The 12,790-nt window shown below is 48.9% G+C and overlaps 1 protein-coding gene across 3 annotated transcripts; it reads left to right on the top strand.

Annotated features, from left to right (window-relative positions):
• The first annotated feature begins 4,492 nt into the window (after nucleotides 1-4,492).
• On the top strand, nucleotides 4,493-9,361 carry LOC149360324 (uncharacterized). 3 transcript variants are annotated; one of them, XM_089569240.1, is made up of 6 exons: nucleotides 4,493-4,714; nucleotides 5,180-5,344; nucleotides 5,743-5,861; nucleotides 6,909-7,075; nucleotides 7,834-8,221; nucleotides 8,867-9,361. In XM_089569240.1, the coding sequence occupies exons 5-6, from the start codon at nucleotides 7,844-7,846 to the stop codon at nucleotides 9,320-9,322; spliced, it is 834 nt and encodes a 277-aa protein (XP_089425366.1). In that variant the 5' UTR covers nucleotides 4,493-4,714; nucleotides 5,180-5,344; nucleotides 5,743-5,861; nucleotides 6,909-7,075; nucleotides 7,834-7,843; the 3' UTR covers nucleotides 9,323-9,361. The 3 variants fall into 3 exon arrangements, with proteins under 3 accessions (XP_089425366.1, XP_089425367.1, XP_089425368.1); XM_089569241.1 differs by lacking the exon at nucleotides 4,493-4,714 and having other exon boundaries at nucleotides 4,917-5,344; XM_089569242.1 differs by lacking the exons at nucleotides 4,493-4,714; nucleotides 5,180-5,344; nucleotides 5,743-5,861; nucleotides 6,909-7,075 and adding an exon at nucleotides 7,386-7,518.
• The last annotated feature ends 3,429 nt before the right edge of the window (nucleotides 9,362-12,790 follow it).

Raw genomic sequence — 12,790 nt, forward strand, 5'->3', positions numbered from 1 at the left:
TCGTCTGCATATTGTGTAGGGAAAATCTTGTGTAGTTTGTGCAGGTGCGGGTGGGTAACGGTTCGTAGTCTGCGCCAGTCTATCGCCTCCTCTTTGGTAAGCCTTTTGTGTGGGGCTGGGTAGCGCTTCCGATGAACCCTGTAATGATCGAGTATATCTGAGTACGTGGGGGTAACTGGGTCAAAGGTGCCCGTGGTGCAAAGTGTTGAGTCTGCTCGGTTGACGTACCCTCGAGCTAACTCGTCTGCTGTCACGTTTGCCAAATCCCCTCATGTCCGGGAACCCACACTATACTATAATTAGTGTTTTTGTGTCTTCTCGTCGTGTGTAGAATATGATTGGCGATGCTGTCGATCCTGCCTCTTGTGTAGTTTCTGCACGCTTGTTTGGAGTACGTCACTTTTGTGAGGCTGCGTCCTGTTGCGTTGCCGTGCAATATTGTCAGAGCAATGGCGGCTTCTTCAGCTGCTTCTACCTGTATGTTTGGGTTGTTTATCGTTCCGCTGGTTATTTCTTTCCCTCCTTCGTCTGTTACAACGGCGATCGTTTTGCGTTGGTATCGGTACTTTGCTGCGTCCGTGTAGACTACGCTGGGATTGTCGCTGAGTTCCCTGGTGAGTGCTCGGACTCTGGCTTGTCGTCTTTCATGGTGTATATTGGGGTCCATGTGTCGGGGTATCGGTCGTACCCGGATGTTGTTTCTGTCTTCATTATTCATTCGTTCCTTGTCTCTTTGTGTGCCTAGAGGTAGCCGTAATTTCTCCAGTAGGTGTATTTCCGTTCTGGTTTGAGTGAGTGTGTCTAACTGCGCACTACGTTGCGCTTCTCGTAGTTCGTCGAAGGTGTTCGATACTCCCAGTGCGATTAGTTTTTCGGTTGGTGTGGACATTGGAAGTTTGAGCGATCGTTTTGTACGCTTTGCGCAATATGGTGTCGATTTGTAGAGTCTCTTGCTTGTTTAGTTCGTGGTAGGGGAGGCTGTACGTTACCCTGCTCGTTACGAGGCTGCCTATGAGTCTTAGAGTGTCCTGTTCTCTCATCCCCTTCTTTTTACTGCTGACTCTCCGCACGATTCCGGCGATTTACTCTGTTGTATTCTTAATAGAGGCGATGGTTTTGCTACATCGTCCTGTATTTTGCAGCCACATTCCAAGCACCCTGACTTCCGTTTTCTCAGGTATTGTCTCGTTTCCGAGTTCCAGGGTGATTTGTGAGTCGTATTTTCGTGTACCCTTTTTTATTCTTACGTATTCTGAATTTTCTGCTGAGCACGACAATCCTCTGGCCCTGGCGTATTGTTCAGTATGGTGGATAGCTCTTTGTAGCCGCACTTGTTTAGCTGCTAGGGAGCCTGTGGTTGTCCATATTGTTATGTCATCTGCATACATTGCGCAGCTGATGTTTTCTATTTCGTCAAGTACTTTCGTGAGTCCTATCATCGCTATGTTGAATAGTAGCGGTGGTATTAATGAGCCTTGCGGTGTACCCTTGTTTGGCACCGTGAAGCTCTCCGATCTTGTATCTCCGATGCCTATCGTAGCTTTTCGTTCCGTGAGAAAGGCTTTGACATAACGGAAGGCTCTGCTTCCGCAGTTTATGTTATTGAGACCTTCCATGATGGCCGCATGTCCCACGTTATCGAAGGCTCCCTTTATGTCGATTGCTAGCACTATGTGTTCGCCGCTTCTTGGTATTTAAGTGCGTACATCCTCCTTTACTTGTAGGAGTACGTCTTGCGTGTACAGACCCCTTCTGAAGCCAAACATAGCATCAGGGTAAAAGGTGAAGACAGGCCACGAGCGCTTCTCAGCGCTGACTATCCTTTGTCCTCCAAGTAGATTGTGGTCCTTTCATTAATCACTCTCTCGTATATCTTCCCTAGACAGGAGGTTAAGGAGATTGGTCTTAGGTTTTCGATTTGGAGTCTTTTGCCCAGCTTGGGTATCATAATTACCTCTGCATGTTTCCATTCCGCCAGCACGATTCCTTTTTCCCAGATATCGTTTAGGTACTTGGTAAGCTCGGCGATGGCCATGTCTTCCATGTTTCTAATGGTAGCGTTATTTATTTTGTCCTTTCAGGCTGCCGTATTCTTTTTTGCTTCCCCCATGGCTGCCCTTACTTCCTCCTCTGTGATTGGCCTATCCATCTCGGGGTTGTCTTCGCCGGTGTATTCTTGGTCTTGCTTTGGGTGCGTGGTTGTTTTGCTTTACTGGGTCGTCAGCACGCCTAGCGACCACATTAGACTTAAGTTAAACTCTGATCCAGGTTAAGCTGATCTGATCTGTTCGCGCCGAAGGTGGTAGTTAATGAAGACGACCATGCGCAATGCATTCCGTGAGAGTGTGTTGCAGTTTAACGCGAGGTGTGATCGGCTGCGGCGATAACCTAGTTCCCATGTACAGCGGCCGCGAGGCTGATCTGTTCGCTTTGACGTGGGTTACAAACTCAGCCGCGGCAATGTTTAATTTATATCTGCATGGGCGGTTGCTGTGCTAGGTGTTGCCAAGGCCACCTTATAGGTCAAGTTTACAAAAACTAGGTAAGCTGGTTCGACTTTGTGAAGTAATGTTTTCGCAGTAGAATAACTACAAGATGATGTCTTTTTTTGTGTGTATATACTCACGTATTCTTGTTCATATGCGCATTTCAATGCCTTTTTTCTTATCCGTACGGTTTCTCGTTACGTTGCATTGTTGAACAACTTTGTTACGCTGGATTCATTCGTCTGCACTTATAAATCTAGGTTATTTTTGTTCGACAAGAACTACTCTAATTTAATACAACATAACTGATTCTAGTGTTTCTCTCTCGCGCTCTGTGGTCTGTACGTCAAGGTCAGGTAGCCTTCGCTAAGCACATTCAAGTAGATATTGTCAAATAAAATAGACTGAGTGATTGACTGCGGCTGTTGCTGTCATCACGGTACAGGGGAGGAAGCCTTGCATCTTAATTTGTGCAGGTCGAAGCAATATGACAGGAAACACGCCGGGATCCGACGAGAATCGGCTGCAAAGGCGCATGCGCAGTAAGCACGGCCCGCTGCTCCTCCCGCGCATGCGCTTGCTGTCGGCGGCAGCCATGGCGGCAGCCCTTCGCGCTCCAGTGTTCACTGTCATCTTGTTTATACCTGTACATCAGACGCCAGACGTTTTGAGCGCCTAATTTATTTGGAGAGGGGCGCGCACGCGGGATACTGAAAAAAAAAACGGAACTAAATATTCACGATATTTGTTCCCCTTTTCCTTACTCCGCCGAATAAGTACAGGTCTTTCATCTGCTAGCATGCGTTTTGATGCTTTGTTCCTACCAAATTCACGCAGTTGCCGCGCTCATCAGCACTTTTATCCCATAAAAAAAGGATAAATGCCATTCGTGGGTGATGACATGCACCAGTTTCGAAATCCTCCTCCGACACTCTGCTGCTTGTTTGCTGATGCTGCTTGGATCCTTTCATACCTTCTGATGAATTTTACCGAGTTGTCGTCCCGAGCCCGTTCTTTTACCGTTGCAAATGACGAAGCTGGTGTCACGGTAGAAACGGCAGCATATATCACATGGCCTGCTTTGGCTTCATTTGAAAATAGTGCCAGCTATCTGCTGTACACAGTAGTGTAGCTTCGATCAACAACATGCTACTACTAGGCGGGCGGCTTTGATGGTGCGACCACTGCCGATTTCGAAAACATGTTAACTGTACACAAACCGTTCTGGGTTCGTCAAAAGTTTCCGGGCCACAGTGCCCCTTTCATGCACTGCAGCGGGGCACTTGCCACACCTTAAACCTCGAAATCTCTGTAGGAGATTGAAGCTGTATGATTTCTGCACGAGAACTTCGATAGATTCGTCCGCATCGTAACTGCCTGAATGGACTTTATCGACCCGGGACTCATTCATGATGTCGTGGCCGAGCTGGTGCCTTAATAAATGCTTTTAATGTTGGACGGGAAGGTGGGAACATTGCTGTGTTTAACGCGAAACACGATTACAGACGAAGCGCTCTTTGCGGTCGCCAAGATTAGAACGTCCAACGTTCATCACTGATGTATCATGGCTCACTATATTCTAAATAAAAGCCGTAAATCGTGGCGGACAGTCCCGAATCTCGAAGAATCACGATTCATCGTGAACCATCTCGACAAGCGGAAAATGGCAAAAGGACATACCGGCGCCGATAAAGCAAGCGCTTCTTGAAACGTCAGCTGAGTACAGCGAGCATGTCCTGTACAGTATTAAGTTTAGTCATTCAGACCCTGCTGGGTATCTTTGTTTAAGATCAAGCGATTACATTCGCCGTTTTTTTTTTTGTACTCCCACCATCCCCCTTCACATGCGCACGCCCACACAAGACTGTTATAAAGCTGGCTGCCGAATGCGTGCGTCTTTCAGTCCGCTTTCTGCTAAGCAAAGATGCGGGCGGTAGCGCCTTCGGGCTTTTAAGCGTCTCCTGTTTTACACCTTGTCCCAACGGGCGTTCCGTGACCCGCTCGTCGAGAATATCGCAAGCCTTATCGCTAGGAGCTCGAATACGACGTAACACCAGCAATGCCCTCCTCAGGAATGGGCCATTAGGGAACGTCTGTAGTGCCACCTCGGCTCCTTTTTCCGCACATTGCGTCACCGAGCCTGGTTCCAGATAGGACACCGGGACACCTTCAACGACTGCCGTAAGGGCTGCGTGGCAAACCTATGCGAGCCACCTACGTTCAGAGAGGTACTGTTAAATATCTATCCTGAATGCGTATAGCGCTGCTTTTCAATTTACTGCGACAGTTTGATGGGCATCCAGTTAACTAGAATGCATAGGAAAGGTTCATTCGTGCTTGTGATGTTCCACCGTACGTTTGCGTGGCACGAGTCTAGAAGGGGTGCTTACATGGTCTCGGGATGTTCGTGGTGACGGCAGGAATGTCCAGCAGTAAAGTATCTATAATGTGTGTTTGCATGGAGACCTCTTCGGAATTGCAGAGCGCTAGAAGCCCGTGCTAGCTCGCTGCTCATGGGCTGCGCGTTTCGATATTCATATTTTGATTGCCGCCGTGTTGAGGCCTTGTGTCGCATCTTTCTGTATCTTGGCTGTTTCTGGCTACGTTCACCGCAGAACGTCTCGAGCATTCGTAGACACTTGTTTGTGCGGCAGTGGTTTTTAGCCGTTCTTTATTGTGCCATCTCTGTGCAGGGTGTCATGCAGATGTTCCTGTCCGGTGATGTACCGCGAGCTTTGGCCTGCCACGCGCACATGCCTCAAGGCACAGCGCGTGTGGAACAGTAGCTGATAGACGCTTCACATTAACGCCCAAAGTTCTCGACCTTGGGAAGATGGTCCACAAAAATCCTGATATAAGTGAGTGCGCCTGCGTATCAATGTTCTTCTAAGCGGAATTAGAAGGTGATGAGGAAGGAGAGTTGTTTGGCTTACGGGGTTTCTTTGACTCTTCGTTTACTCTGTTATGCCACGCTCTTGCCAGCACTGTATCACGTTGTCTCAGTCGCCTCCTGACATTTCCCTTTTTTTTTTCTTCTCTGCTTGCGTCCCTGGCTAGGTTAAAACGATGTTTTACGTCAGTGACTGCCGCTACATACGCGGTAAACAATAATCGTGTCTTCGATATTATTTTTCACCATCACAATCCGCTTGACACTGCAGTTGTCAGAGCGCCGCCAGTGTTTTTTCCCTTCTATCAAGGTGCAGATGTGTGCAGCTGTTTTTGTCTTCTTCAAATTTCGCCTTTGGTTTTGCAGGTATACGTCGTAGCACCGTGCAGCCAATGGAGAGCTGCGCCACGTCTCGCACTGCCTGGCTTTCCCTGCTTCCACACTGCCGCAGCTCTGCGCTCGCTGTCGCCCATATCCTCTAAGAGGTGTTCAGTGTTCATTGTTGCATGACTGCTCGGCCATTCAGTATACATGTGCACAAAGCACCATAGCATCTGAGGGCACAATCAGCCAATGGTGTTATGTTTTTCTGCATACCGGCGACCTATTCCTTGCTGAATTCCATATTTTCTAGAATGCTACAACGGCGCGGCCCACGTATTTTATCCGTGCTGGTTCACGCTCGTGTCCGTATGATTGCCTCATGTGCGACGTCCCCTGATTGATCCGCATACCCATGACCTCGCTTGTGCAGGAACTAGTTCCGGCAACAGTCCCGCTTTGCCTACTGTCCACTCGACGATTCATATTGTCCATTATTTCTGCGTTTTTTATGCCATTATTTAAAATAAGGTCTAATGCATCCATGGCATGAAAGCCACGGATCAGTCCATGACATCTTCATGGCTCTGAAATATTAACAGGCAGTTCGTTGTATGCTGCCCTGAAGGTGGGGTTTAAAACGAAAGCTTTGGTTTTGCCGTTTTGTCGCACTGTACGAATGCTTCTTCGCTGGCAGGTTAGCGAACAATACCCATCTGCTCAGCTTATCTTACTCGCAATAGTGTGGATCGCATTGCCCCAGGAGCGTGCTATCATCCTTATTTGCCAGGCTCGAAGTGGCCCTTGCGCTGCGCGTTTGCTTGATGTGATTATTTAAGTTAAGCCTTTATGATCATTCGGCATGACAGCCGTGGTATATAGTCCTTGGTTTCTTCCTGACTCCATGAAAGCTCGTAAGGCACTCAATGGCATGCTGTCTTGTAGGCGCGTTCGTTTAATCCAAACGCTGCGGTTCTGAAGTGTTAGAAGAAAAACTGGTAATGGCGCGAGAAACGGGGACACAGAAGGCACACAAAAGACAGGACTGACTCCATGTCATGTTATGTTGCGAAGTACTAATACTTTCCCAACAGCTTTCGCTAAGTGTATGGTCAATGTTTGATGCGTTACTCGCACTCGCGGGGACTGGTATGACCCAGCTAACACCCGGTTTCTCTTTGCTATGTGCTCACTCTGAAGTATCCCTGCAGCGCCACGTGTGGCAGAAGATCCTGACGGAGGAAGTCGTCTGGGGCGCGTTCGGATGCCACCCTCACTTGGCACGCCAATACACGGAGGAGGTCGAAGATCTCATCGTGGCATTGGGACATCCAAAAGTGGTCGCCCTGGGCGAAATAGGACTCGACTACTCTCACAAGTGAGTGCGCGCGCTTTCGAATTTCTTCATACCATCACACTAACAGCGACATCACACTACCATTCACGTTGTTCACTAGTTCACGTTGGTCTTGTTCACTTTGGGAGTGGCCAGAATCCATCTGCCTACCCTCTCTCTACTATGAAAAGGCTGAGCCTGACTCATTCTCCACCGACAGACAACGGCAGCGAAAAAGGGGAAAGGGTCCACTTCCTGGCCAAACTTGTTTTTTCTCTCCACGTGCTGATATTTCGCTCTCACCCTCCCTCATATGGGCTCCTTGGAACTTCACTTCCATGCACAGAGCCAGTTAAGACTTTCTTCGAGAAGGAGAACGGTTCGTGCTGTGCCGTGCTGCTATCGAGCAGACCAGGGTAAAAGTGAAGACACTCGCACTGGTCGTCACCGATACATTTCGTCCGACTACTGGGTTCATTCCACGGGTGCGTACAAGTAAACAGCAAAGTGCTGTGGTTCTTTCCTTGCTTTTTTGAAATCTTGTTATGCGGCAGCCTTTGTGAAAATGTACCGAGCGAAGGCCTTGATTTCAGCGGAGCCGTCATGCGCTAAGGTACACTGCATTTCTGCGCCGTTGTCTCCAATGTGTTTCCATCACGACTTCCTATGTTAACTTGCGTATGAAAGACGTTATGAAGCTAGTATTGCCGTACCGTCGGCTGCCTGTCAGCATTAAGTTATTACTCTCTCTGTGTCTACATAGAGAACCACTTGAAGCATGTCTTCTGTACAAACTGCAGGTTCACGATCATGGCCGCAAAACAGCCATTCGCTAAACCCTGCAGCGACGACCACTTTTCCGACAGCGACAATGATTCACAGTCGTCAGACGACTGCACGCACTTGCTTAGACGTTGCCCTTCTCAAGAGGATCTTCCTGACCTCCGTGTCTCGTCTGATGATCAACCATGGTCATGGCATGAGTGCGGAAGCCCTTTCGCCCGACAACTTGGAGCTTTCACACCACATTCGACAGACGACGAGTCCCCCGAGCGCTGGAAGCCTTCCCCTTCTTCCGGGGAACACCCATGCGAGACACTACCCGGTTACAAGATTCACATGCTCAGAAGCGCACTCGTGTGGCACGGTCCAAGCACGTACAGGGCGCACTGTTTGCAGGAAGACAAGGTATTTAGCGTTCTGTTGAAAACTATTAAGCCGACTTTACCGTGAACGTCTGGAGAACTTTATGTGGGAGCCCTTTAACGTCGCAATTCTAGTTTCCTACTGCATCCCTCAAATGTAATACCAGCTCCCTGGCACATTTCTTTCAATTTCTGCGTATTCTTTTAACGGTTGATATAAGCATGCTACAGGACACCTTTTTCTTTTGCTGAGGCGACTGTCTTGAGGACAAATAATAGTTAACTTTTCAATCACACAATCGTAATCATCACGACAGCCTTGAATTTGTTTTGTTCACTGTGCCTCCACTCCGCAGAATGGTTAACAGCTACAGTCGCGAGTAAAAAAGGTTAGCTTCAATTACGTGCCACATGAGCGGCAGATAGCAATGCTCGGTGCTGCGGTTACGAACTCGCCGATAACGAAAATAGTCAGGTGTGTTCGCAAAGCACGGTTCCGCGCCATGCGCACAGTGCGATTTTCACCTCTCCGGCGACGTCATTCAGCTAATCTTTTCTACTCGCGACTGCACTGCGTATATTATGGCGGACGTCTCTCTACTTGCGTAATTTGTTGAGTCATTTTACTGACAGCAGTTGCTTCATGTTCATTTCTCAGTGTCTGCATTAGCCATTTTTCCCTTCACAGGACGATGAAGCAGACGCCCGTGCCCTGCTGCTAGCCTCTTGTCAGCACGAGGAGCCGGCAGAAGTCGCATTCCGGCGCAGACTAGTCACGCGATCATCCAGCTCTTCTCCAGAGGCTCCCTGCGCCCTCCTCAGCAAGGAGGCAGCAGCCGTATCCACAGAGGCTGCCCACACAACAACCCCAAAAGTCCAACAAGCGCCACTCAAACAGTGGTCATACAAGTTGTCGTCACAAGTGGGCCTCGTGGATACCCACTGCCACCTAGACTTCCTTTTCCCCAGAATGGGTCACCGCGGTTCCTACGCCCGATTCCGCAACAAGCACGCAGACACCTTCCCGGACTGCTACGATGGCTGCGTGGCAAACTTTTGCGACCCGTCGACTTTTAAGCAGGTACCACTTCAAAAGAAATCTCGATGCGAATCCTGGCTTTTCCCCAGGACCATGCTATCTTGATCGGTCCTCAGAGGCTTACTGCCAACTGTCTTTATTCATCACGATCAATCTTCTCCATGGGCTACGCGTTCATTTGAAAGGATAAGTTAAGCTCGGATGTCTCCACGGCATGAAAGCCGAGGCGTACTAATTGACTTCTGGGCACCGTGAAAGCTGAGACGGCCCTCAGTGCTATGCTGCCCTATAGGTGCTTTCGTTTCATACAAACGCTATGGTGCTGATGTGTTTATTTTTTTTTTTTTGACGCCCAGTTCGAATGCTTCTTGGCTGGCAGATTTCGCTGAGCATATGGTCACATCTTTACACGTTGCTCGAATTCGCGGGCACTGCTCAGCACCAGCATGCACTTAGTTCCTCTTTGCCGTACGTGTGCTCGTTTTTAAGAGCCTCTGCAGCGCCACATATGGGAGAAGATCCTGGCTGAAGGTGTCTGGGGTGCATTCGGGTGCCACCCTCACATGGCCCACCAATACACAGAGGATGTCGAAGACCACCTCATACGGGCTTTGGAACATCCCAAGGTGGTCGCCTTAGGCGAAATAGGACTCGATTACTCGCACAGGTGAGTGCGCGCGCTAGCGAATTGATTCATTCCATCACACTAACAGCGCGTCAGTGAACGGATAGAATAACACCTCAGATTGATCACGTCGCACCAGATTTCCACGTTGCCCGACTAACTGCTAGTACAGCCGGGGCTCTCCCCTACGACCAAATTTTCGAACCACTAGATGGGTCCCTCAGAATATAAGAGGACATGTGTAGCAGATTCATTGGTACGAAATGCCTGCAACGCATAGTAATACATGTATGGGCTTGTTTGCTCGCCAGGTGCACCCTCTTTCCATGTAGTGACCTCTTCCCTTTCAATGTGTTCTTTCAGGAGTCGGAACACCTGAAAGCCTCCCACCTGTGAGGATCTGAGAGATTGCAGGTCTTATTTTAAACAAACACAAAAGTACAAACAATAAACGAGGCGGATTTTATCAAAAAGGAAACCAATTTCAATATGAGCGAGAAAAAAGGAAAGGAACAAGAGAACAACGCAACAACACACGGGAAAAACACACGGGGAAACAGAACAAGGTGCTTACGAAAAATGCAGAAAAAAGAGTCAAAGAGGAAAGTCACACTACTTGTCTTATTCGAGCAACGAGCGGAGAGGACTGGCTGGGTGTCGGGTAGTCAAGGAGTCTCTTGGCGTTCCAACGTCGATGCAAGGCTACCGCAGCGTCAGCGTTCGTGGGCTCCCGGCACGGTTTCCAGGTCTGGTATCCCGGAAAAGTCACGTAGGCGCCAGAAGCGGCCTATGTAGAGCAGCTGACGGATGGACTGAGAAGAGTAGCGCCTGGGCCTGGTGGTTGAGGCTCTCGACGATGGATGTCCAGGTCTGGTGGCCCGGACGTCTGCGGCTAAGGCCCAAGCCCGGAACTCGGGGAGCCAGCAGAACTCGTCCACGTCCGTCGCCCTCCGCGCTCTTGTCTTCTCTGCCACGTAATCCTGTTCGACCTGTCCCGGCGTACCCCTCAGCACGCGCTCCTCGTGCTTTTTCTTCTTCTCCTCACGAACGCCGCTGGGTGGCGCTATCTCCTTACACCACCCCAGGATGGCAATACACGTAGCCACCCGGCTTGCTTCACTGCGAGGTATCGAAGTGGAGGACGTACTTTGTGCAGTCTGCAAGAACACGCACCGCTTGTGTGACGCATTGCAGTGCAAATACAGACTACAACGCGGTGCTGAGTGACGCATTGCAGTGCAAATAGGGACTACCACGCGGTGCTGAGTGACTCATTTCAGCGCAAATAGAGACTACAACGCGGTGCTGAGTGACGCATTGCGGTGCAAATAGGGACTACCACGCGGTGCTGAGTGACTCATTTCAGCGCAAATAGAGACTACAACGCGGTGCTGAGTGACGCATTGCAGTGCAAATAGGGACTACCACGCGGTGCTGAGTGACTCATTTCAGCGCAAATAGAGACTACAACGCGGTGCTGAGTGACGCATTGCAGTGCAAATAGGGACTACCACGCGGTGCTGAGTGACTCATTTCAGCGCAAATAGAGACTACAACGCGGTGCTGAGTGACGCATTGCAGTGCAAATACAGACTACAACGCGGTGCTGTGTGACAGATTGCAGTGCAAATATAACCTCCATGCGAGAACGGGTACTCTGCAGAACTTACGGTGCTGGGAATTTTTCTACCGTATCATGTCATTATTTTGTGTGCGCGCGAAACGGCGTCTTTTGCTGGTGAAGCTTTTTATAACAGTTTCAATAAAAGTCTTCCTAATGATTTCTGAGGATTGTCTTCTGGCCTTGTATTGTGGTTGCCTTTCATTTGCCTTTAGCTCATCTCACACAGTAGACCGACCACTGGCGTGAAAGCTCTGAGTGGGCGCCACGGTATTGCTTGTACATCTGGACGTGGAGCCGTCGCACGATATGAGAGGGTTTTTAAGCATCAAATGCTTTTAGCCTGGGCGCCACGGTATTGCTTGTACATCTGGACGTGGAGCCGTCGCACGATATGAGAGGGTTTTTAAGCATCAAATGCTTTTAGCCTCATTTTTGGCAGAGCTGAGGTGAATTTCGTCCGGAAAACGCGCTAATCCTGAAACCGATCCTAAGATAGAACCTGAAGTGTCTGATCATGCAGATGAGCTTATCCGCAGTAGGGGGTAACTTTCCGTACGCAGACTGCAGCCTTGAGTGCGATTTGAACCAGCGCTATTTAGAACAGATCCGCCCGGCTGCCCCGTTTCTTACGCCTCACGGCCATCATCGCAGCATGTTGCGCCGCGTCTCTACCTGGTTGTTGTTGACCTCAATAGACAGGGCACATATCCACGTCCGGCGATATGCCGGGGTTTGGTGGTGATAGGCGATTCAAAGGAGAATACTGGCAGGAGGCGGGAACATAAAACAGTTCAATGATTGAAAGCTGCAAAAGTTAGTAGAGAAAAAAATTCAGATCACTGCGGCGACCTGCATTGGGCGAAAGCATAGATGCCTATACTCTGCACTTGTCGCCTCTCTTTATCATTTTCTTTTTGTTTGTTAATTTATCTACTTAATAAGCGTCATTATCTCATGCTTCAATTAAACGTCGATTTATTTGCTCTGATTATACGTTCTTTCATCTAAGTCACCTATATTGGTTTTTCAAATTTGGCACCGTGGTAGCTTTCCCATCCGCTTACTATATCTCCGCCCGGCCTATACTACCGTCCAATGGTTTTTGCTGATAATTACACAATTCATATCAGTGAAACTTTTTGTTCGATTGTCACTCATTAAGCACATTTCAAATCAATTCAAACTGTTTCATTCTTTTGACTGTTTCCACTATTTTCCGTCCATTGCTGATTTCTCGTCCACCCACTTTATCCACGCCAGCGCTATTTTGACCTTTTTTGACATTTTTGGCTCTAATTAGTGAATAATACAGACATAATTTTTT

The sequence above is a fragment of the Amblyomma mixtum genome, chromosome 2, assembly GCF_055824585.1.
Source record: "Amblyomma mixtum isolate Tamu chromosome 2, ASM5582458v1, whole genome shotgun sequence".
Taxonomy (NCBI): domain Eukaryota; kingdom Metazoa; phylum Arthropoda; class Arachnida; order Ixodida; family Ixodidae; genus Amblyomma; species Amblyomma mixtum.